The 24,522-nt window shown below is 36.7% G+C and overlaps 1 protein-coding gene across 1 annotated transcript in view; it reads right to left on the bottom strand.

Annotated features, from left to right (window-relative positions):
• The window catches only part of LOC148940263 (NFX1-type zinc finger-containing protein 1-like), a 77,439-nt gene that overhangs the window by 16,836 nt on the left and 36,081 nt on the right, over window positions 1-24,522 (bottom strand). Inside the window, exons 5-10 of the mRNA XM_089106118.1 lie at window positions 22,195-22,653; window positions 16,588-16,869; window positions 15,505-15,658; window positions 8,820-9,100; window positions 3,703-3,923; window positions 992-1,299 (exon numbers count right to left, since the gene is read on the bottom strand). Of these exons, the coding sequence (XP_088962244.1) occupies window positions 992-1,299; window positions 3,703-3,923; window positions 8,820-9,100; window positions 15,505-15,658; window positions 16,588-16,869; window positions 22,195-22,653 (1,705 nt within the window). The remainder of the gene's footprint in view (window positions 1-991; window positions 1,300-3,702; window positions 3,924-8,819; window positions 9,101-15,504; window positions 15,659-16,587; window positions 16,870-22,194; window positions 22,654-24,522) is intronic.

Below are 24,522 nucleotides of genomic sequence, written 5' to 3'. Positions count from 1 at the left end.
GTCAGGTAATACAACAAATTACTGAATAATACAACTAGATTCCTTTAAATATATAGTGTATATAATGCACTCAGATCCCAGAAGATTTAAAAAAATTTCGCTAAAACTTCACTTTTAGAGCTTCCCACAAGGTCGGCCTGTTAAAAAAAAATTTAAGGCTTTTGTTTCATTTCTAAAATATTTTGATCCCTCCACCTCTTCAGGCTAGGTTTGTCGAGCCGCACAAAAAAAAAAGAATGTTTCAAATTGCTTTTTTATGTTGGAGACCCTTGAATCAATCTTGAAATAGCAGTGCCACCCCTTTCGAACGCTAGTGGCTATGCTCATCTATGTTGGAGTTTGACATCTGGATGAAGAAATTGGTTAACTTTGTTAGAGTTACTTTTTTCTGATCATTATAACCTGTTCATATTTTCAGTTGGACATCTAAACAGGGAAGTTTTTCACTCGTAATGCTGGCAAAATGAATACATGAATTACTAAAAGACTGAAAATATCCTGGAAAAAGAAAAAGACTGGAAAAAAAGAAGGCAAACAAAGAAATGAATAAAAAGTTATTTCAGATCTAACAGAGACTGAAAAAGAAAAAGGCATAGAAAAAGAAAATTACTTGTTCTTAAACAAGGAAATAAACAAGCAGATCCCAGAGCTAAAGGAAAGACTAGAAAAAGAACCACCTGGAAAAAAGGAAATAAATAATCTAGTGGAAAGACTGGACAAGATATCGACACAGTAAATAAGAGAAAAATGGAAAAGATGATTGAAATATGCAAAATATTTAAGATCTTATAGAAATAATTCACGAGAACTGACATGGCAAAAAAAAAAAAAAAAAAAAAAAAAAAAAAAACTAAATGAATAAAAAATTTTCAGATTAAATCGAAAGAGTAAACAAGAAAAAATCTGTAAAAAGGCCTTGAGAGAAAATAGAACTGCAAAATCAAAGAATGAAAAAAAAACCCCAAGCCAGTGAACTATGAAAACGACCTACTCAGATTTGAAGTTTCTTCGACTCGTATTTGAAGTTTTTTTGAAGTTAGTTTGAAGTTTCTTAATTTATCTCTCATAGCATGAATTACTCCCAGTACGTTCTTTTCACTATAATAGCGGGCCTTCACAGCTTCAACGTCACGGTATGTTTGCCTTATAATATTTGCGTAGCGACCAATGAAGGAGGAAATTGGAGTACTGCAGCGTGGGCAGCGTCGCATTTCAATTAAGTCTTTGTTTGTTGACTTCATCCAATGATCCGTGCCCTCGACTTCAATTGCATGACTGCAGTCCGGCAAGTAGACAAACCTGAAATTCAATAATTAGTTGAATTCAATTCGGTTTTATTGACGACCTGGTGTTGAAGTCTTTATTATTTTCAACGAAAAAAAGTCAAAATTTGAACAATTATCTGACCGAAGTTTGAATCTTAAAATGCCCGTTACGCTCAGAAATGCATCAGCCAAAGATAGACAACTTTGCCCGGGATCACTCCCATGCTTAGTCTTGCCTCGTTTTAATAAACGAGGCAACTTGTTACCCCGTAACCTTTTCGTAACCCCTATCGGCACTTTTAAAAGTTTTGGGTCACGACCGGTGCAAACTCAGGAAGCACCAGATAAGTTTTTTTTTTTGCTTTTTTCTTTTGCCCACTGCAAATCCACCACCGTCCCTTGACCTCTTATTTTAACTTATTTATTTAAAAAATAATTCTGCAGTTTCATGTCCCAAACGGAAATGCATCAGCCAAAGATAGACAACTTTGCCCGGGATCACCTTTAACCTTTTCGTAACCCCTATCGGCACTTTTAAAAGTTTTGGGTCACGACCGGTGCAAACTCAGGAAGCACCAGATAAGTTTTTTTTTTGCTTTTTTCTTTTGCCCACTGCAAATCCACCACCGTCCCTTGACCTCTTATTTTTGGATGGTGGACAGTTTGTTATACACTGCACTCCTGGTCACTGCTGAACAGCCTCAGGGCTAGCGTTATGGGTAGTAAAGCTTCAGTTGCCTAACCATAACTTGTCCCTCGGAGAAAGATCGCCATTATAGACTGACCGTGATACCTATGGTCGGCCCTCTACCTCCCAGTCCGGTTGATGCAGATACAGAACACCTTACGTAAACGGTAACATTTGGTAATAGACTTATTATTTTGAAACTCGTCGTGATTCCACAGGCAAAGGGGGCCTAAAGGAATCTTTTTTCTTTGTAAAATATTAAGCTGGCTATTAGATTTGAATCAGCCGGAATTTTACCTACAGTAGGACAAGTCCATGAAAAAAAATATTTGGCCGATTTCTCTAAAACCCAATAGGCATGTTCCTTGAGCAGAGAAGATTAAATGTTAATTAATTAATTAATGCCAATTTAATATTAGTTTGGGTACTAGGTTAATTTAAACTAAATTTAAAATTGTCAAAATTATAGGAGGATCAAAATATCTTTCAAACGCTAAAATTGCAAGATATAGATCTAGGACTAGGTCTAGGTCTAGGACTTGAAATACTGATACCCAACTAAACATGCTTAGGCTTGGATGAAATTATTTACAGAACTTAGGGAAAAAAACAGGCATAATTTTAATGAAAGTGTGGAAAAAAATTTAAATAATCAAAATTCAAATATTTTGCTCCACTTTCGGGAGCCGTTATCAACGGAGAAAAAATAAAACACAAAAAATAAAGAAAAAGACAAAAAAAGCAAACAAATGAATAAACTCACATCTTAATAAACCTTCCAAATACTGCAATCGCTATAAAAGCCTGAATAAGCACAGAGACAAAGGATTGAGCCTGGTAAACCAAATTGTGACTCGTAAAATTTCAAATTGACAATGAGATATCTTTATAACCTCAGAAATGCTACAATCACTATAAAATATGTTTTTGTCTTTTCTTTATATGTTGTGCTTAACTGTGTTTAATTTTTTCCCGTTGATGAGGGCTCCCGGACGTGGTCAAAATTTTCGGTTTTTTATTAGTTAAAGTTTGTTGTTGTTTTTTTTTATTTAAATTACACCCGTTTATATCTCTCTTAAGATCTGTAAATGGAAAAGCAGTGTAGTCTAAGAAATTATTTACGAAATTACTTCGTATGAGCACCAAGTCACTTGGAAATAGGACCATTTATATTATCAGAACTATCACCGAGACTCTAAAACCTTTTTAGGGAGTAAAGCCGAGAATAGGCCAGAAACCAGACAGCCTTGATTCAGACCATTGGGAATGTTCAAAGCTCAGGCCGAATTAGAGATTTCGGTTTGGGCTCGGACTTGAAAACTTTGGGATCAGTTTCGGTTCGAACCGGGATTTTTCTTAGAAACTCTGTTTAGCATGAATATTCGAAATAAGGGCCAGCTCAACCGAAAAGAATAAAAGATAACTTAGAAGTGAAACTAGATAAAAGACAAGGGTGGTGTATCAAGCGAATTAGCGATGCAAATTGACTATCAGTAAGACTAGCGGCATTCCTTCTGGTTGCCAACATAGCAGTGGATTCTCCAAAACAAGAGAATGTGTTTGTCGTAAATTTTCTCTTAAATCTTATAAAATAACTAGAAAAGCCATATAGCGAATTCCAGGAATGAAGAAAGGGGCTGATAGAAACGGAACAAGGGGCTTAAAGGATGGAGACAGAGGGCTAATATAGACGAGAGTAGGGGGAAAATAACCCACGTGGCAGTGCTGATTTAGAATAAGTTCAATTACCTCGCGTCGTCATCAGTTTCGTTCCCAAGTAAGACAAATTCTTCCAATTCACTTCTACTACACGTTCGACACTGCTTGGGGCATTCTTCTCCACATAAGCCAACACACGAGTGACCGCAAGGGAGGATCTTCAGACAGGCTTCATCACAGGGGTCGCGTTCGCACATACGTCCACATTTCAAATAACATTTCTTATGTTCACAGGACCATGTACAAGCTTCCTATTCGCAAAAGAAAAGAATCGTTTTAAAATCAAATCCATGACCCTACACAAAAAAAACACAGCCTAACCCAAGGTAATATTTCCTACGCCTCTGCCCCTATTCCAGCCCTAAATACCATATTTGTACGAGCTATAACCCATAAAAAAGAGAAATAATTATAACCTATAATAATAATAATAATAATATAATAACAATAATATTAATGATATATAATAACAATTATAAATAATAAAGAGAAATAATTATAAAAATAGAATGATTATAACCCACAAAAAAAGAGAAATAAAGATGATATATGATAACCCGAGACACAGTTGAGCGGATAAGCAAAAAGGTAAATTATTGGCGAAATTACATTAATTAATGTCGTTCATTCATTTACTTATAAAAACTAGGAAATAAAAGATCATTAAAAAGTAAGGTAGTCTAGCACAGAGCGACTAACTACAAAGAGTCTTCTGAAAGGTGTCGTCGCTCGGATGCTCTCACACCCACACACCCATATTTCAAATTACATTTCTCAAATGGGAAAATACTTTCACTTGGTTCTTTTTGACAAATAGTTTTGTAACGCCGAACGATAGATTTTTCACATTTTTTATTTTTTGTAATGACCATATCGACATTTCGTTGCATTAGGCTGATTGTTTATGAAATTACTATTCTTATATAGGCAGATTTGTGCACAAGGCCCTGTTTAGAAAAAAAAAAAAATGCTGACCTTAAAACTCAATCGGTAATACAGGTTAATATAATGAATTTATTGAAACTGAACGCCAATTACGGCAATTCAAGTAGTCGAGGATTATATTTGCTAAATGAAAAGCAAAACAGTTAAAAGTTTCCAGTGAAAAAATTAAATATAAATTTCTTCACATTCCGCCTCCAAGTATCACCAAATACGAGACATATTAAATTTACAAATCAGTAAACTAACTCTTCTTTACTAATCAGGCCAAATATAGCCCTCGGCTATATACAACACTTCTGAAGAAAACATTTTAAAAATAAAATTCTCACTTGATTATATTAATTAAAAAAAAAAAAAATTCCAAAATAAGATTTCAGAGAAAAGTAAAGAGCTGTATGAAAACAAAAGAAAAGCGTAATAATAATAACAATAATACACTGCAATAAAAGCTTTTGCCTCTATAAAATTTGCTTTCACTAAAAAGCTTGTCAATACTGTTCTTGAAAGTTGGTACAGTCAGTCATAACGATTTCTTGGGGGAGGGTGTTCCATTCCTTGACTACTCGGTCTGAGAAGGCCCACCTTCCAACTTCTCTATTGAAAATGTTTTGTTTTAGCTTAAAGTTGTGTCCTCGTAGATTTTTTGTGCTGAAGAAGAGTATTTCCTCTGATCCAATGTTATTGTAGTGCTTGTGACATATCTTGAAAGTTTCAATAAGATCACCTCAGAGGAGTCTCATAGGAGATGGAAGGAAGTGACAGCTTTTCCAATCGTTCACAGTTAGAGAGGCCTATTAGTTTTGGTACAGATTTTGTTGCTCTTCTCTGAATCTTCTCAAGTGCATCAATATCTTTTTGAAGGTGAGTTCTTATTGTCGTGTGCCATATTCAATGATAGGCCGAACCAGAGACTTAAATAGAGTTGAAAAAAGCTGAGAATCGTTTAGGGCGACATTTCTACGAGTAAGTCCAACTACTTTCGAAACTTTGCTTACGATGGATTCAGAGTGGTTGGTGAATTTTAGGTCAGTGCCTATTATTACTCCGAGGTCCCGCTCAAAAGATGTTTCTGGTATTAGACTGGTGTTAAAGAGGTTGAGTTCAAATACTGTGGTCCAAGGCAGAGATGGGAGCTTCTGTTTATGTTGACCTCTATTTCTCACGTCCTCATCCAATCAACTACCTTGTTCGAATCCGTCTGCAGTTCTTGAATATCATTTGGGCAGTTGATAGGTCTAAAAGACTTTGTATCGTCAGCATAGAGTGCAATATCTCAGTTAATACTGTCAGGCAGGTCATTTGCAAAAAGATTGAAGAGCAGGGGCCCGATGACGCTGCCTTGTGGAATACCGCTAGATATTTTTGTCCCAACTGTTCTAATCTGGCCATCTACTTTCACCCTCTGAGTTCTTCCTGCCAGAAAATTCGTGATCCAGCTAAGAGCTTTGCCCGCAATCCCAGGGTTTCTTAACTTATGAAGGAGCTTTGAATGAGAAACTTTATCGAAGGCTTTACTAAGATCAAGGTATGTTACGTCAACTCGTTAGCCTTTGTCGAGGTTTAGTCTCCAGGTGCTTGTAACTAGAAGTAGCTGGGAAAATATTTTCTAAAATACATTTTTGAAAAAAAAAACATTTTCCAAAATAAGTTTTCAAAGAAAAGTAAAGAGCGGTATGAAAACAAAAGAAAAGCCTTAATAAATTCATATAATAATTCAAGGTAAAAACAAACACATATTAGTGATGGCTAATAATTGAAATTCAAATGAACAGAAGTTATGCGAATGACCAAACTTGAAAAAAAAATACCACAAAAGGTAGCATAGTAAATGGCCCCAAGTCTTCTAAAGGCCAGAGCATTATTTTTATTTTAATGAAAACAAAACAGATCTCAAGAAATTTTCCTTTTTTTACAAGATTGAACATACTTCCACGGATGAATACTATACATACACTATAAATTAAATCGTATAATATATAAATATCTTATATTATATATATTGAACAATCAGTCTACTCCTATTAGTTACTATCAGTTATCTTGGTTATTACAGTGATTCTTTTTTTTTCTTTTTTGTTATTGATTTTTTGAAAAATAAAAACCACACTATCCAAAAGACTTGTTGTTTTTAATAAAATATAAATAACATTTAAGCCATTGAAGAGGTTTTTGAGAGAAAAGAAAGGGAACAGGTACCACCACTCTTATTCGTAAACATTAATTATCCTTGAAAATTCAATGAAGATGGTCTAAATTAGCTCCAGCTGCTTTGAAACAAGACGATATAAAATTACCATAGACTTTGGACTGGAAAGCCTGTAGCCCAACTGGTGGATGTCAAAGATGACATTCATTTTATTATCAGATAGCTTTCCTCTCGCTTCTCATAAAGGCCATATCTAGAGGGGTTTGGGGTTTGACCCCCCCTCCGAAATGTTTGTCCGACTCGTAAAAACGTAACAAAAATGAATATAATTTTTTTTTTATGTGTTTATAAATTGTAACCCCCTCCTCGAACAAGCAATCCTATTGTACCCCCCCCCCCCCCCTCGGAGAAAAAATTGGATACGATCCTGCCTCTCATATAAATTCGAGTTTTGTCTTCTCTGCTACACTTTAAGTGTCTTTATCAAAGAGTATGGGAAACTTATAAAAGTGGAAACTGCCACTAGTGTCAGCAAAAAAACATTACCGCCATCTAGAGTGACACTTAACACTTTTCAAGCTTTTTAATCGTTTTTCTATCAGGAACTCAGATTAGACACTTACTACTATACTAATTCCATAAGCTACACAAATTGAGTTAGTTATTATTGCAGAAAAAAAATGCCAAGCGTCACCAAACGGTAGATGGCGTTGAGGGTATTTTTTTGTCGATTCTAGTCCCAGCTCTCACTCTGGTAAGTTACCCATACTTTCAAAAGATATTAAATTTTTTCAGCTCTACTAAAATTTGATTTTCTATCAACATTCCGCAAACTTTAATTGATTTCTTCATTTTGTCCATGTATTACTGATACTGATTCCCTTGCGCGTATTCATTACCTGTTTGAATAAGGTTTTGGTTGGAATTAAGTGGACTTGATTGGTCAATTCTTGTATCTTTGGTGGCAGTTTTTTTTATATTGAGTTATATCAATTTCGTCAGTGATATACAATTTCAATTTCCCTCCTGATCATGGTCTGACAATTAAGAGTAAGCTTCTTTCTTATTGAATAGTCATTATTGGTTAATCTGAGATAGTCTGAGGAAGTTTGTCATAGCTTATTGCTCGTTTTTAAATCTTGAATTCAAAGCTCTTTCAAGAATAGGAATTCTTAGCAGCAGTAGGGGGAGCTTATAAATCAAATCCTGGGATTATGCAACTATATCTCTGGGTAATCATATCAATTTTATCAATAGTTATTTCGGAGTCGTAATAGCAACTGATGAGCATTATTTTGACAGTCAAGTGAAGGGGTGAAGATCTTGTTTGGCAACCAATGGAGGGTATACCGGAAAAACGTTAAGAGCTCCTAGCACTGTGAATTAGTCATAGGGAAGAGATTTTCAATGTCATATGGTGTTTAAGAAAAAACGGACGTGCTCTAAACATGTATAATCTTGAGGAAAGGGACATTGTGCGCTAGCCACTTGGTGGATGGCCGTATTGAATTTTTGGCCAAAAAGTTCTCAACGATGTAAGATCAAGAATTTTGTTTTTAAATAGGTTTTTTCTTAAGAAACTCTTAATCTTAAAGAGGTTTATCTTAAGAAAAATAAACTTTAAGAAAATCCCCGAAGCTCCATAGTGATATAAACCAGAAAGCAACACATTCACCTTGGGTTGTATATATTTTACTACTACTAATAATAATAAGCATGAAAAACACTTTACTATTTGAAACAAGAACAACCTCTCCCCTAATTTAAAGAATATGTTAATTTTAAAGGGGAAGGGGAAGACATAAATGTTTACTATGGAGTTGGCAACAACAACAAAAAAAAACTTTGAATAAGATGTTTATGTTTCTTAAAAAACTTTGGGTTGGATATTTACATTTTGTCCTGAATGGGTCTTAATCTTACAGAACACCGAATTACTGAAAGCATCGTATATTCGCCTCCGCATATTTGGAGCCAAAATTTGTTCTGGTTAAGGCAAAGACCCACTCTAGTGCTGAAGCTTTAAATGTACAAAAAATAAGAAAAATATAATCACCACACAAGATGCACACATATCGCCACATCGCTTCTTGCATTTGCTATGCGGGCATTTGAACAAGCATTTTTCCTTGCATGGAGGGCAAGTCGTTGAGCACCCCTCCTCACAAATATGCCCACACACTAGCTGTCGACCACATTTCTCACTGCATTGCTTATGCAATCGCCCTTGACAGCATTCTCCACATTTTCCCCTACAGATGTGGCCACAGCTTAAAAGACTACCACATGGTTCTTGACAAAGTGGCAATAGACCCTCAAGGAATTCCTTGGTAACAGCTGAAAAAATCATATTAATAGAAAGGACAACAAAGAAGCTATTAGAGCATAAGCGATTTTCTGGCATGCACGTAAAAATTATTTCTGAGGGAATCCTTCCCGTACCTAAGACCTCAAGACCGTACCTCAAGACCTCATGATCGTACATCATGACCTCATGATCGTACATCATGACCTCATGATCGTACATCATGACCTCATGATCGTACATCATGACCTCATGATCGTACATCATGACCTCATGACCGTACATCATGACCTCATGATCGTACATCATGACCTCATGATCGTACATCATGACCTCATGATCGTACATCATGACCTCATGATCGTACATCATGACCGTACCTAAGACCTCAGGTCCTCCTGTGCTCCTAGAGGCACATGGGACCTCCAAGAAGAGTCACTAGTCTGTCCTCAAGTACGCCACAGCGCACAAGTTTTCTCAACTCGGGTTGCAGAGATGCCTGGGGATTTAGGTTAGCTATGTTTGAGGGAAATCATTTGCCTGAGGATCGCTTTGGGGAGCTGAGTTTCAGGAATTCAGATGAGGTGCCCTAGTGCCTCCATTGACGTTATTTTATCACGTCTATGATTAATGGTTGCAACGTGGACCCTCTCAAAGTCTCGTTTATGCCTCATTATGTCCATTGGAGGTTAAGGATGCGAGGCTAGTATATGCTTTCAAGTTCCAGTAACCTTTTATCTAACTGTTGCCTGTGGTATCGGTATTCTGAGGTATAGCAAATGATCGAGGAGCACATTGCTACTGAATAATCTCAGATTCAGTCGTAAGGGACATTTCTAGAATCTGCAAACTTTTTGGAGTTTTCTAAATGCAACACTTTCTTGGCCAATCCATATCGTTAAATTCCCAGTGTTTTGAACGAACCCTCAAAGGTTCTTTAATTCAATGACATGTTCAAAGGTTTTTGAGCGGCCCTTGACGTTCAAGGAGCCAGCATTACATTAGCTATTTGTTTTATGAATGTTTATTCCCAGCGCATACTATCCCACAAACTTATTTACGCAATCCCGAAAACAAAAACAACTATGGATTTATTTAGGAAATAACTTTTTCATGTTACATGTTACACTGCCCATGTCATCCGAGTTTTTCTTATCCGAGGCATTCTATATTCACATTACCACACTACACTACTACTTCACTGCAGTACTGCACTACATTTTAGTGTACATTATAGCACACATTTACTGCACACTACTACTGCACTACATTTTAGTGTACATTATAGCACACATTTAGCACACTACTACTGCACTGCACTACATTTTGGTGAACATTATAGCACACATTTACATCATGTACATCATCAGTACATCATGACCTAATGATCGTACATCATGACCTCATGATCGTACATCATGACCTCATGATCGTACATCGTGACCTCATGATCGTACATCATGACCTCATGATCATACATCATGACCTCATGATCGCACATCATGACCTCATGATCGTACATCATGACCTCATGATCGTACATCATGACCTCATGATCGTACATCACGACCGTACATCATGACCTCATAATCGTACATCATGACCTCATGATCGTACATCATGACCTCATGATCGTACATCATGACCGTACCTAAGACCTCAGGTCCTCCTGTGCTCCTAGAGGAACATGGGACCTCCAAGAAGAGTCACTAGTCTGTCCTCAAGTACGCCACAGCGCACAAGTCTTCCCAAATCGGGTTGCTGAGATGCCTGGGGATTTAGGTTAGCTATGTTTGAGGGAAATCTTTTGCTTGAGGATCGCTTTGGGGAGCTGAGTTTCAGGAATTCAGATGAGGTGCCTAGTGCCTCCATTGGCGTTATTTTATCCATTGGCGTTTGATTAATGGTTGCAACGTGGACCCTCTCAAAGTCTCGTTTATGCCTCATTATGTCCATTGGAGGTTAAGGATGCGAGGCTAGTATATGCTTTCAAGTTCAAGTAACCTTTTATCTAACTGTTGCCTGTGGTATCAGTATTCTGAGGTATAGCAAATGTTCGAGGATCACATTGCTACTGAATAATCTCAGATTCAGTCGTAAGGGACATTTCTAGAATCTGCAAACTTTTTGGAGTTTTCTAAATGAACCCTCAAAGGTTCTTTAATTCAATGACATGTTCAAAGTTTTTTGAGCGGTCCTTGGCGTTCAAGGAGCCAGCATTACATTAGCTATTTGTTTTATGAATGTTTATTCCCAGCGCATACTATCCCACAAACTTATTTACGCAATCACGAAAACAAAAACAACTATGGATTTATTTAAGGAATAACTTTTTCATGTTACATGTTTATCCGGGTTTTGCTTATCCGAGGCATTCTATATCCACATTACTACACTACACTACTACTTCACTGCAGTGCTGCATTACATTTTAGTGTACATTATAGCACACATTTAGCACACTACTACTGCACTGCACTACTGCACTACATTTTAGTGTACATTATAGCACACATTTAGCACACTACTACTGCACTGCACTACTGCACTACTGCACTATATTTTGGTGAACATTATAGCACACATTTAGCACTACATATAGCTCCTATAAACTTGTCTTGATTTCAAAGTACTAAATTTCAATATAATTTAGAACTACTAAATAATCAAAACGACAAACAGAAACACGAACCGTAAACAGAAAGAATTGGCCGTTAATGCACCTGGTTAAAAAAAAAACGACAGAAAGAGATGCAGCCGGTAATAACAGAAGAAAAATAAATAGTCAGTAAAGAGAAACAGAGGGCAGAAATAAAAAAAGCAGTTCAAAAGAGAGAGCCAGTAAAAGACATACAGTCGTTAGAAAGCAAAAACAGCCTAACTCCTCTTGATAACCTAGTCAAGTTGATCGAGGCTCTCGGTCATAAAATTTCTAATCTTTTACACATATTCTTAAGCTAGTTCTTTGTCACATGAAGACCAATAACTTCAAAAACAGGTTTTGCCTAAAAAACAGAGTTTAACAGAGTTTGTACAAAAACAATTTACGCCTACTTTAACAAAATTCATGCAACTATTTTCGCATCATGGTTAGACTACAATTGAATCTTTAAACTTCAAGATAGTCCAGAAACATGGCTAGGACTTTGACAATTCACTGCCTTCGAAGATTACTGAACTTCATCTTCAAGTACGTTGAAAAATTAGGAACATGGCTTAAGCTAAAATTTAGTGGCTTAAAAAATGGTTTTGACGCAACAATATCGTTCAACATTATTTTGAACTCTTCTGAATATCATGAAATGTAATGCAAGTGTTGAAGTATAATAGTGTTCTGTTTTTAGATTCATAGCCGGTATTTTTTATGGTGCTCCATCAGGAGTGCCAATAAACGAAAACTTAGGGGGAGGGGATGTATTTTTCAACACCTATTGAGGCAGTTTTTTTAATGAGGATATCAAAGAAGAATATTTTATAAAGAAAGTAGCAAAATTTTTTTCATGATCCAGGGGGGGGGTGTATGTGTTCAGCCCATCGGCCTAAATATCTTTCAAAACAAGAGTTGATGCCGTTGATGGCTCTCACCCAAGAGGGCGACCTCTCCAGCGCTAGCAGGACAAATTTTCAGACCGTCCATTCCCAGTATTGTCGACGACTTTGAGAATCAGGGGGGCATACCAAAAGTACTGTCATGGTGTTATCCAAGGAGACACCCCGAGGTGGCAAACCCACACGGATGGGAGTACGTACTGCGCTCTACGCTATACTATATAATACAGTATATGGTATAACACTATACAAGACCGTTCTATACCATACCCTATACTACACTACATAGTAGTCAGAGGCGTAGCTCCAGCATTTTCCTTGGGGAGGGGGAGGGCAAGAGGTGTCTCCATCCGGAGAGTCAAGGGGCGTGGGCTATATTATAATTTTCTCCAAATTATTAGGGGACAACTGCCCCCCCCCACCAATAACAAAATGACGCCACTGATACTAGTTGATACCTTCTATATAGAATAATATCAATGGTGAATACTAATATATATATATATATATATATATATATATATATATATATATATATATATATATATATATATATATATATATATATATATATATATATATATATATATATATATATATATATATATATATATATATATATATATATATATATATATATATATATATATATATATATATATATATATATATATATATATATATATGTGTGTGTGTGTGTGTGTGTGTGTGTGTGTGTGTGTGTGTGTGTGTGTGTGTGTGTGTGTGTGTGTGTGTGTGTGTGTGTGTGTGTGTGTGTGTGTGTGTGTGTGTGTGTGTGTGTGTGTGTGTGTGTGTGTGTGTGTGTGTGTGTGTGTGTGTGTGTGTGTGTGTGTGTGTGTGTGTGTGTGTGTGTGTGTGTGTGTGTGTGTGTGTGTGTGTGTATATGATGTGTGTGTGTGTGTGTGTGTGTGTGTGTGTGTGTGTGTGTGTGTGTGTGTGTGTGTGTGTGTGTGTGTGTGTGTGTGTGTGTGTGTGTGTGTGTGTGTGTGTGTGTGTGTGTGTGTGTGTGTATATATATATCTGTGTTATCCATGTTTTCTGTGTACATATCTGTGTTTTAATTACTAGTGTTATCTGGTGTTTTCAATTGATCAGACCATCTCATGATTGATCTAAAATCATCACTGAAATATATATCACGAAACATAAGTGCTAGAAATTAATTAGTTGTAAAACATATATAGTTCAGTAGCAACATATGCTAATAATTTAGATATAAATATTAGAAATTCCCTAAATATTCGAGAATTTCTTTGGAATTAGAATAGCAGAAACTACAGCAGGATGGAGGAGGGATGTTCATAAATGTATTTGCCTCAAGGCTGTGACGAGCTTTTGGTAGCAGCTAGAATAGAAGTTATCAGGTAATGAAGAATTTTGTGAATTTAGATTAAAGAACAATGTCAGCCAGCCCTACAGGCTACATTCTAGGAGAATACTGGCATATAGCGGGTAGCACTGCCCCATTCGTCTAAGGAAGCACAAATATTAAAGGAGTGTGCATGAGTGACCAGCTCCACGATCATAAACTGATCCAGGACTTATCCATAGAAACTTGTTGCAAGGAGTTACAACTTAGCTCGAATTTGCACTGAATTACTCCCCAGTTTGGGCTTAGGTCGTTTTTGTATTGAACAAAAACTTAGTTGTTGCATTCAATCGGAATCTAGCTTGTTTTAGCACCAGTTATCGCGTCACCAAAATTCCAAAAGTCGTGTTTATACAAGGTCGGGATTTAGCTGGTTTTTGCCCTGAGTCAGAATTTTGCTCATTTCACGCCAAGTATGTTTAGTTCTGCACCGGTTTACAATTCGTCCTATTTACAAGTCTTTTGCGAATATTTCACGCTTTATCACAATACAGTGATACCAAAGAGTATAAGCTACTTACAAGAGCGGGAACCGGTGCTACTGTCGACAAAAAACAACCTCAACACCATCTAGCGTTTGGCAGCTTTTGGCTTTTTTCAGTGTAATAATAAGTTTCTGATTTCAGCCCCTGACAGAAAAACGATTACAAGATTTAAAAAATGTCGCGTCTCCAAACGCTAGAAGGCTTTTATTTTTTTTTGCCGACACTAGTGCCAGTTTCGACTGTTATAGGTTGCCCGGTCCATTCTTCGGCCCGGTCCTTTAGCATTTCAGTCGAAATTCAAAGTTCCTTATGATGCAGCAGGTTTTCACAGCTTAGCTGACTTATAATTGCCTCAATTTCCCTGATTGTCCATGCTTAGACTAGTTAATGGGCACACAAGACATGCTCTGTTCCTGGCACCTTACGTTCTGTTCATGGGCCTTCGCCAGTGCACCTTCAACAGTGCTTGTAGTTTTGATATAGCGTCCCCTTTTTTGACTTGTTATACCGTAATTACTACATTTCCCTAAGTCTAAAAAACTGGCGAACACATCTCCTCCATATCACGCAGTGATATGGAGGAGATATCACTATTCAATATTTCAAAGTAAATCAGAGAGAAAGGAAGAGATAGAGAGAGAGAGAAAGAGAGAGAGAGAGAGAGAGAGAGAGAGAGAGAGAGAGAGAGAGAGAGAGAGAGAGAGAGAGAGAGAGTGAGAGAGAGAGAGAGTGAAAGTCTTAGTGGCTTTTGGCTTTTCAAGAAATACATTTTGAAATTAACTTTTTTTTTTTTTTTTTTTTTTTTTAGGACAACGGGGGTAAAACGAGGACAACAGAAGAAATGATAATTATGTAAACTTCAAATTTATTATACTACCTAGTACGAAAATTAAATGTTGCCATTTTTGCAAGATTCAAGTGTAAAATCGAAATTTTACCATTTTGCTTGTTGCAAGAAAGAACTGAGATATTACTAATTCTGTAAAACTGCGAAGTATATTTGAAATTTTACCTTTCTGTCTGTTGCAAAAAGTAGCAGCCTTATGACCACATGACAGTATATGGGGTACCATTACGAGCTTCCTGCAGTCATCCACAGAACATTTTTCTCTGCACGTCTTCTCACATTTGTGACCACAATCTAGGATAATAGGACAAATTTTGGCCTATAAATAGATGTAATTGAATTTCCTTCAAGTTAAATTTATATTTGATGCAGTTATAAATAGAAGATACACTTCGTAGAAGAACGAAAGAACTGACTTATTAATGGTGTCTAAATAGCAGCACAAGGTAGAGATAGAGGAAGAAAGCGAGAACTAGAGAGAGGAAGGTAAAAAGAACGAGATACATAGAGAGAGAGGGAGGGAGAAAAAGAGAACGAGAGAGAGCAAAGTAGAGAGCGAGACAGAGAGAGAGAGAGAAGTTTTTAATAAAGTTTATTAAAATCTAGACTATTCAGAAAATAACATTCTGGAGCTACAGTGCTGTATTTCGATAACTTTGTTCAGTCAAAATGGTTCCGAGAGAGATACATGGGGAGGGAGCGCGGGAGAGGAGGAGGGAGAAGAGGGGAGGAGAGAGAGAGAGAGAGAGAGAGAGAGAGAGAGAGAGAGAGAGAGAGAGAGAGAGAGAGAGACAGAGAGAGACAGAGAGAGAGAGGGGAGGGGAGAGCGAGAGGGGGAGGGGAGAGCGAGAGAAAGGAATGCAGAGAGATAGGGGGGGGGGGGTAATGAAGCTTATTAAAAACTATAACAACTAGCAAATAACACTCGGAAGCTACTGTTGTATTTCGATATCTTTATTCAGCCAAAATTGTTGAGAGAGAAAGAGAGCAGGATGCAGAGCGAGCGATAGAAAAGTAGAGAGAGAGAGAGAGAGAGAGAGAGAGAGAGGTTTTTAAGAAAGCTTATTAAACCTAGAATTTTTAGCAAATAACATTTTGAAGCTATAGTTTTGTATTTCGATACTTTGTCCAGTCAAAATTTTCCAACATTACACAAGAGAAACTACTAAAAACAAAAACAAATCAGATGAAGGTACAGCTGGAGAGAGAAACAAGAGATAATGATTGCATTATTGAATCAGAACCCACCTTGCAAAGGTGCTTTTCCGCCGCGACATAACAGGCAACTTCTACAGTGTGTTCGCATTCCTTTATAACCTTCTTCACTTTGACATGACATAAAAATTGACCTAAGTCAGTTCCACACTGAATCTCTGCTCTGTGACCACAAGGGAAATTGAACTTGATTCTTTCTAAGCATAAGCCACATTCTTCTGAGCATTTACGACGACAAGGATGATTCTTTTTGCATTCAGAATTATTTCTCACGCATGGCTTCTCACATACATACTTCTCGTGTTCTGGATCGTCCTAAAACCACAAATATTTTTTTCATAGCAAAAATTGTAATACTAACAATAACGATATTATAAAGTAATAATTACGGTTCGGCTCTACTAGTTTAAACGGTTATGATTCTTCGTAGATCGTTTATCTTTTACGAGACTTGCGCATGACAACTGGCCAGCGGGTGTTACTTCTTTTTAATAACAAGATTACCAGCACTCATAGTTAGTAATGCTAATATGCCACCACTCTCGGAAACTATCATTACTTATTTAGATAATTACCAGTTGCGAGGTATTTACCAATGCAAATTACCAGATGTTGGGTGTCATCATATGTTCGGTGATGTCAATCATTTGTCAGATAAATATCCCTTTTCCTTTCTGTAAATATCTTGACTACAAAAGTATCAGATCATCAGCTCAGGATGTTTAAACTAAAAAGTTCACAGTTTCGACTCCAAGTAGTAAATTCTATTTTCTCCAGTCACTATCTGTGTAGATGATGTAAAAAGATTGTACTCACTCCCGATTGGTCACTTGTACTATAGTGCTTTCAAGTTTCTTCTATACTTGACTAGTTGGAGACCCCAAAGCCGATTCTCTGTGCGATTCCAGGCCCTGTGACAGCTGGTAACATACCCTGGGCCCCGTATTAACACAGATCAATTTACCGTGCCACCATAGAGAAGCTAATTAAATCTTCAGGGTTGACTAACTAAATCTACAACTTAGCTAGATCTCAAAACAGTTTAATGAAGTTAATAAGGAAAAAATATACGAAAAAAAACAAAAAATATATAATAAAGATCCGCATATATAGTATATACAATATAGAGCCAACCCTTTCAGTTTCGAACCAGAAAATTTTTCCCGAAGGATAGTAAAATGGATGAAGAAAGAAAGAAAAAATAAACTACAAACAAGAAAAATAATTTTGTTTTATACGGTCATTCAAACGAGTACATAAACCATCCTTACACAATTAAATTTAAAAAAAATCAAGTTTTTTTCGACTCAAAGTAAGGAGCGACATTAAAGCTTATAACGAACAAAAATCATTCTGTATATGAAAGGGGCTATCCCCTCCTCAACATCCCGCTCTTTACGCTAAAGTTTGCCTCTTTGTTACAATTCTACTTTTTAAAGTAATAAAAAACTTCAGCCTAAGGAGCGAGGTGTTGATGAGAAGACAGGCCCTTTCGTATACGCAATAATTCCTGACCGTCTGAAGTTTTGATGTCACTCCTTACTTTCAGCTGAAAAAAAATTGTTTCTTATTTAATTTCTGATCTTTTTTCAAATAATGCCGGGAAACCCATGAGACACTAAATAGTGTACACGATTTTTGAAAACCGTGTTGCAAAACTAATCCATCAAGAAACAATAATAAAAAAAATGATTTTTCAATATGTTGATGCTACAAATTAACTTTTTGTTCTTAAATGTTCCAATTTCCTACGTGCCTTTGGTTGTTTTTATTCCTTTTCTTTAAAGCCAAAGACTGTAATGTTCTTTTACATGGTATATTTTCATTATATGTTGATTGATTGATTTAAAAAAATACTAAAACATGACTTGGTTAATTTTCGGAAGCTTGTCAAACAGTTCGTGGTAACGAACTGTAAGTAAGGAGCGACCCGGCTCAATGGTAACCGAAACTCTAGAAAACGGTATTTTGATTCAAATAGATACATCAAAACAAATCATATTTTAATGCTGATTTCAAATATATAAATTTCATCAAGTTTAATCCTACCCATCAAAAGTTAGGCGCCTGAGAAAATTTGGCTGATTTTCGAAAAAAGGAGGAAAGACCCCCTAAAAGCTATATAACCTGAATGAAAATCACACCATCATATTCAGCGTATCAGAGAACCCTACTGTAGAGGTTTCAAGCTCCCATCTACAAAAATGTGGAATTTTGCATTTTTTGCCAGAAGAAAGATCACGGGTGCGTGTTTATTTGTTTGTTCCTAGGGGTTTTTTTTCCCAGGGGTGATCGTTCCAACCCAGTGGTTCTAGAATATCGTGGAAGGGCTTATTGGAATGGATATGGAAAGTTCTAGTTCCCTTTTTAAGTGACCAAAAAAATGGAGGGCAACTAGGCCCCCTCCCACGCTCATTTTTTTCCCAAAGTCACCTGATCAAAATTTTGAGATAGCCATTTTTTTCAGCATGTTCGAAAATATAATAATCATGTCTTTTAGGATGACTTAATCCCCCGAAGTTCCCGGGGGGAGGGCTGAAAGTTATGAACTTTACCCAATGTTAACATATAGCATTGGTTATTTTGAAGTATACAGACGTTTTTCAGGGGAGATTTTTCCTGGTAGTGGGGGGGGGGGGGGTCGGGGGTTATGTGGGAGGATCTTTCCATGAAGGAAGTTTTCATGGGTGAACGGACATTGCTATGAAGGGGACGCCGGACTTCCCAGCATTATTTAAAAAAAGATCAGAAATTTAATAAAAAAAACAAGTATTTCAACTGCAATAGCAGCACATCGAAACTTCAAAAGAACCGAAAATATTACATATATGATTGGGTTCACCCCGTAGTCAATACCTCGCTCTTTAAGCCAAATATTTTTTAGTACTTTCATAAGAGCTATTTATTTTAATTAACGGCCTTTGTGATTAAGCGGTCATTTTTAAATAATTGGAACAAAATTAAAACTTTCGCTTAAAGAGCAAGGTATTGACTAGGGGGCGAACCCCTTAATAAACGTATTAAAAATATATGAATATAGAAGTTCCCTACGTAAGTTAATTCGTAAGTTACGTATATTTATTACTAATAAAAACGTTCGTAAATAAAATTAAACAAGTTTCGAGAAAGCCATTCAACTAAATAAAAGTAAATTAATATGAAAATTTTGTTTTAATTATTCATGTACGGTGAGCCAAGATCAAAACCTGCATTTATTCAAAAACGTTCAAAAATTAAATAAAAAAAAAACAAGTTTTTTAAGTGAAAGTAAACATTAAAGCGACATTAAAACTTAAAACGAACAGAAATTATTCCGTATATGAAAGGGACTGTCCCCTCCTCAACGCCTCGCTCTTTACGCTAAAGTTTGACTCTTTCACAAAAATTTATTTTTTAAAACAATAACAAACTTTAGCGTAAAGAGCGAGGCGTTGAGGAGGGGACAGTCCCTTTCATATACGGAATAATTTCTGTTCGTTTTAAGTTTTAATGTCGCTCCTTACTTTCAGTTTAAAAAACGTCTTTTTTTATTTAGTATCATAACATAGTTGAAAATTGGTCAAGATTAGACCCACTAAATAAGTTTTTGGGAAAAAGCTTTAACTTCCACTATAATTTACCCCCATCCCCTAATGTCCCATGAATTTTGCCATGTGTCACTTTTGTTTATGCTGTGCACTGATAAATTGAATCAATGATAAAAAAAAATCAGGAAAAAGAAGTACACACAAAAAATATACAGTTTTGGCTACATATTCCACAAAAAGTAGGGGGGTTAAAGCATAAAGAAGTGCCTTTGAATGTGTTAAAACATTTTTGCATATTATAAAGTAAGAAGTAGTTTCTTAACATATCTCCTTCTCAAAAGCCCCAATTTTTAGCTAATACCGTTGGTCCTTATTGTAAAATAATGCAAATTCAGAAAAAAAGAAAATATAAATACATAGCCTTAGGCATTACCTCGCCTATTAATGGAGTTCCAGGGAAGTAAACATTAAATTTTGAAACAATGCTGAATCAGGAATCAAATAAAGCTACTCTTTTCTTACCACACTACTTACTTCATATTTGGGATCTTTGCTCAAGGTCACCATGCTGTCCAAGGTAAGCTATAGCTACATCTTTGAACAATGGCCTAGGCCTTGTTATTGATAGGACATAAATTAGATACAAACTAAAGAAATATACCATTTTGTTCCCAACTTTATTTTGTTTAGCCTAATCTCTGCTGTTGCTAGCCTGGCCAATGTATAAATATTATTTCGTATATTAGGGGGGTTGCCCCCTTCTCAATACCACGCTCTTCACGCTAAAATTCTTTGGTACTTTTAAAAGAGCTTCTTATTCTAACTAGATGACCCTTGTGTTTCAGGAGTCCTTCTTGAAGAATTGGGACAAAAAGTAGAACTTTAGCGTAAAGAGCGAGATATTGAAGAGGGGGCAATCTCCTTAATATACGGAATAATTTATGTTCGTTTTAAGTTTCAATGTTGCTTTTAGCTAAAAAAAAACTGTTTTATTATTATTCAATTTCTAATCAATTTTCAAAATAATGTCCAGAAATCAAGCTTCCCTCCATGGAAAATTTCCTCCCCCACAGAAAATTCCTCAAAGAAAAGCTTTTCTTATGTAAAATACCCCCCACCCACCCACCTGGAGAATACCCCCAGACAATTCTATCATCGTGGAAAAACCTCTAGGAATATTTCTCAGGGACGTTTTCAAATAATGTCGGAAATCTCCCTCCTTCGAAAATTTTTCTCGGAAACACCACCACCCCCAGTGTATTATTTTGTGTCAAATTCAAGTTATACCTCTTCATTTTCCGAAAAAAAAACTAGAGAACAACCAGTTTTTGAACTGGTAAACTCTCGTTTTACAAGCGAACCTCTACTACAAGGCTATAAGCTATACACAACAATTACGAATACTGTGTGAACAATATAGGAAAATTTCACAACTTAAGGCCATTTTTCCGGGGGTGTGGAGGGTCGTGTTTTCCCCAAAGGCATATTTATTGAACCAAACAGCTATTTTGAACAGCTGCGCCCCAATCTTTTTGGTCACTTAAAACGGGCACTAGAATTTTGGATTTCCGATCTGCTAATCTTCTAATTGGATTTCTGATCTTGCCAATCTTTTAAGACTATTGGTTCAATACCATCCCCCCTCGAAAAAACAACAAATAAACACGCACTTTTTGTTTCTTCACTGCATCCACCAGGCTTACCAATAATGCTAACTACCACCCATTAGTGTACCCTGTATACTACAGTAATGTAGGACGTAGCAATAAGCATGTTTGCGTATTGTTACGATGTTTTGTTAATGGCACATTGTACCACTTCGACAGACAAAAACACTTTCTTCAACTTTCTCTTTCTGGCACTCAGTGCTATCTGCTATCATTTTTCTTTGTTTATTTTTTTGAATTGTTTTTCTTTTCCTTAAAATGCAGCTTTCCCATTGAAAAGGTTATTGAAATAAGAATAAATGAACTATATTTTTTCATTATTTTTTTGAATTTATTAAGTTTTACCCGTTTCTATATATTATTTCTGAACATGAGGACAGTTTAAGAAATTGATAACTGAACAGCAATTCAAAGCAAAGATCTAAACTCAGGAACCAACTACTCACTGTTGGATGGCACAATTTGGTGCAAGAGTGGCCACAATCAAGGCGAGAGTCGCAAGGTATTTTGCAGCACCCTTCTGGGCTTTTGGAACAAGGTACTTTCCCCGTATGGCCACATTCGGGTATAATTTTTTCCACTATCTCCATGCATTTTAAATCCAATGGGTCTTCATAGCAGAGCATGAGAGCACTATGACCACAACGTAGACTCTTCGTTACTTTAGCCATGCATTTCCCGCATTCTTCAAAACATTTTTTGCTGCATTTGTGGTTAAGGTCACAGAGGTATCTTTCACACGGGATCTGACAGACCCTTTCAGTGTGTTCTCTATCTTGAACGTGACAGATGCCTGCACATACGTGGCCACATGGCAGAGGAGTGTTGCATGGGAGTGAACACCCACCTTCAGTGACCTTGCTAAAATCTTCTGCCATAGAAACAGTTGTAACAGTCCCGTGGACCTAAAATAAAAGGAATTTATCAACAAGTAAGATTCTTTTCAGGACTTTAAAGCTCACTTCTGACCGAGTACTATTGCATATCACGCTGAATTCGTATTCGCAGTCGCGGTCATAAGTTGTCAAATCTAAAGTACTCTTAATCGCAAGTACTCGCAGGTTTAAGTAGTTATAGTCACAAGTTGTCATAGTTGCAAGTTGTCACCGTCGTATACAGTCACAGTTCCAATCAGTCGTAGCCGCAAGTTGTTACAGTTTGAATCGCAAGTAGCTTAAGTCTAATTGACAAGTATTTGCATTAGCAGATACTCACAACCGCAGTCACAAGTTGTCGGAGTAACAGGCCGTCACACCCACAAGCAGTCGCAGTTCTGGTCTCAGGTAGAGGTGGTCGAAGTCTCAAGTAGTCACACTTGCAAGCAGTCCCAAGTGGTCACAGTCGCAGTCGCAAGTAGCCACAGTTGCTGTCACAGTAGCAGTAGTAACAAAAGTGGCCCTGAAAGTGTAAAGCTAATACCCTTGGTCGCTCTCACGACATTGCAGATATACTAATAGGGGATACACATGGTTTCTTTTGATTTAGTTTAACATTACCCTCAGCATTTCCCAAAGTTTCACCTTAATACGCATAGCCTTTTCTGAAACACTCAGGATCAAATATTAATCTATCTAATTTCCTTTTTTATGTTACTTTACTCAAACAACTCAAGTAATACCCTTTTGTTTGTTCAAATACTACTCTTTCTCAATGATAAACACTGTATGTAAACAATTGGCACATTGAAAAATTTACAACCCTTTCTCAAGATGCTGCGGGGGGCATGACATCCCCAGAGGCATAGTCATTACAATTTTTGACTATTTTGAACGACGAGGCCATTTCGTAATTTTGATCAGTGACTAGTTGGTCTAAAACAGATAAGGGAGGCGATTTGCCCTCCAAGCACTCTTTAACATGACCTGAGAGTTTCAACTTAATGCCCTCAGTCTTTCCTGAGATATTGGTGATTCGCTCTTTTAACAATCCGCAAGCACATAGTGTATTTTGACTAATGACAACATCCCCCAAAAACATTCCCTAAAAGTAGCAACAAGTAGATATAGTCGCAGTTGCAAGCAGTCATAATCATAGCCGTAGTCAGTAGTAAACAATGGGCAAATAGCAAAATTTACAACCCTTATCCCGAAGGCTGTGGCGAGCTTGGTATCCCCGGAGGCATAGTTATTAGGTCTTTGGTCTACTCTGAACAAACATTTTTTTTTCCTTTAAAATTTTGATTAGTGTTGGAGAGGTGGCATCTAAATAGATTAAGTAGGAAGGGGATTACTGCCCTTTAATCACTTCCGAGAAGCCTCTTGAACATGTCCTGAAAGTTTCAGCTTAATACCCGAAGTCATTCCTGAGATATTGCTGAAACGCTCTTTTGACAATCAGTATGCAAATAGTGTTTTGATTTTGTTCCATATTTCCGAAAGTAGTTAGAAATTTTGTCTTTTGATTTTATTCATAGTGCTTTGATTTTGTTCAATATCCCCTTTAGACATTCCTGTAATAGAAGGTTAAAACAGTTGCAGTCACAGTCATGAGTAGTCACAGTTGCAGTAATAGTCGTTCTGAAACTTTCAAGCTACTACCCTTAACCGTTCCCAAGATATTGTAGATAACCTTTTTGATAACTTCGATGCACATAGTATCTTTTGTTTTAGAATACCCTTAGACTTCTCGGATACATCTGGGATCATACAATCCCATCTCCCAATGATAAATAGCCAAGCCAATCGCATCAGTAATAAGCCAGTGTTTCTCAGAACAATTATTTCCAAAGACGTGGAAAGCTGCGTATGTCCATGTCATACCAAAATTTAAGTCAC

Source organism: Artemia sp. Qi Xiang Cuo, chromosome 20 (assembly GCF_049724085.1).
Source record: "Artemia sp. Qi Xiang Cuo chromosome 20, ASM4972408v1, whole genome shotgun sequence".
Taxonomy (NCBI): domain Eukaryota; kingdom Metazoa; phylum Arthropoda; class Branchiopoda; order Anostraca; family Artemiidae; genus Artemia; species Artemia sp. Qi Xiang Cuo.
This window is presented reverse-complemented; position numbering and strand designations above follow the sequence as displayed.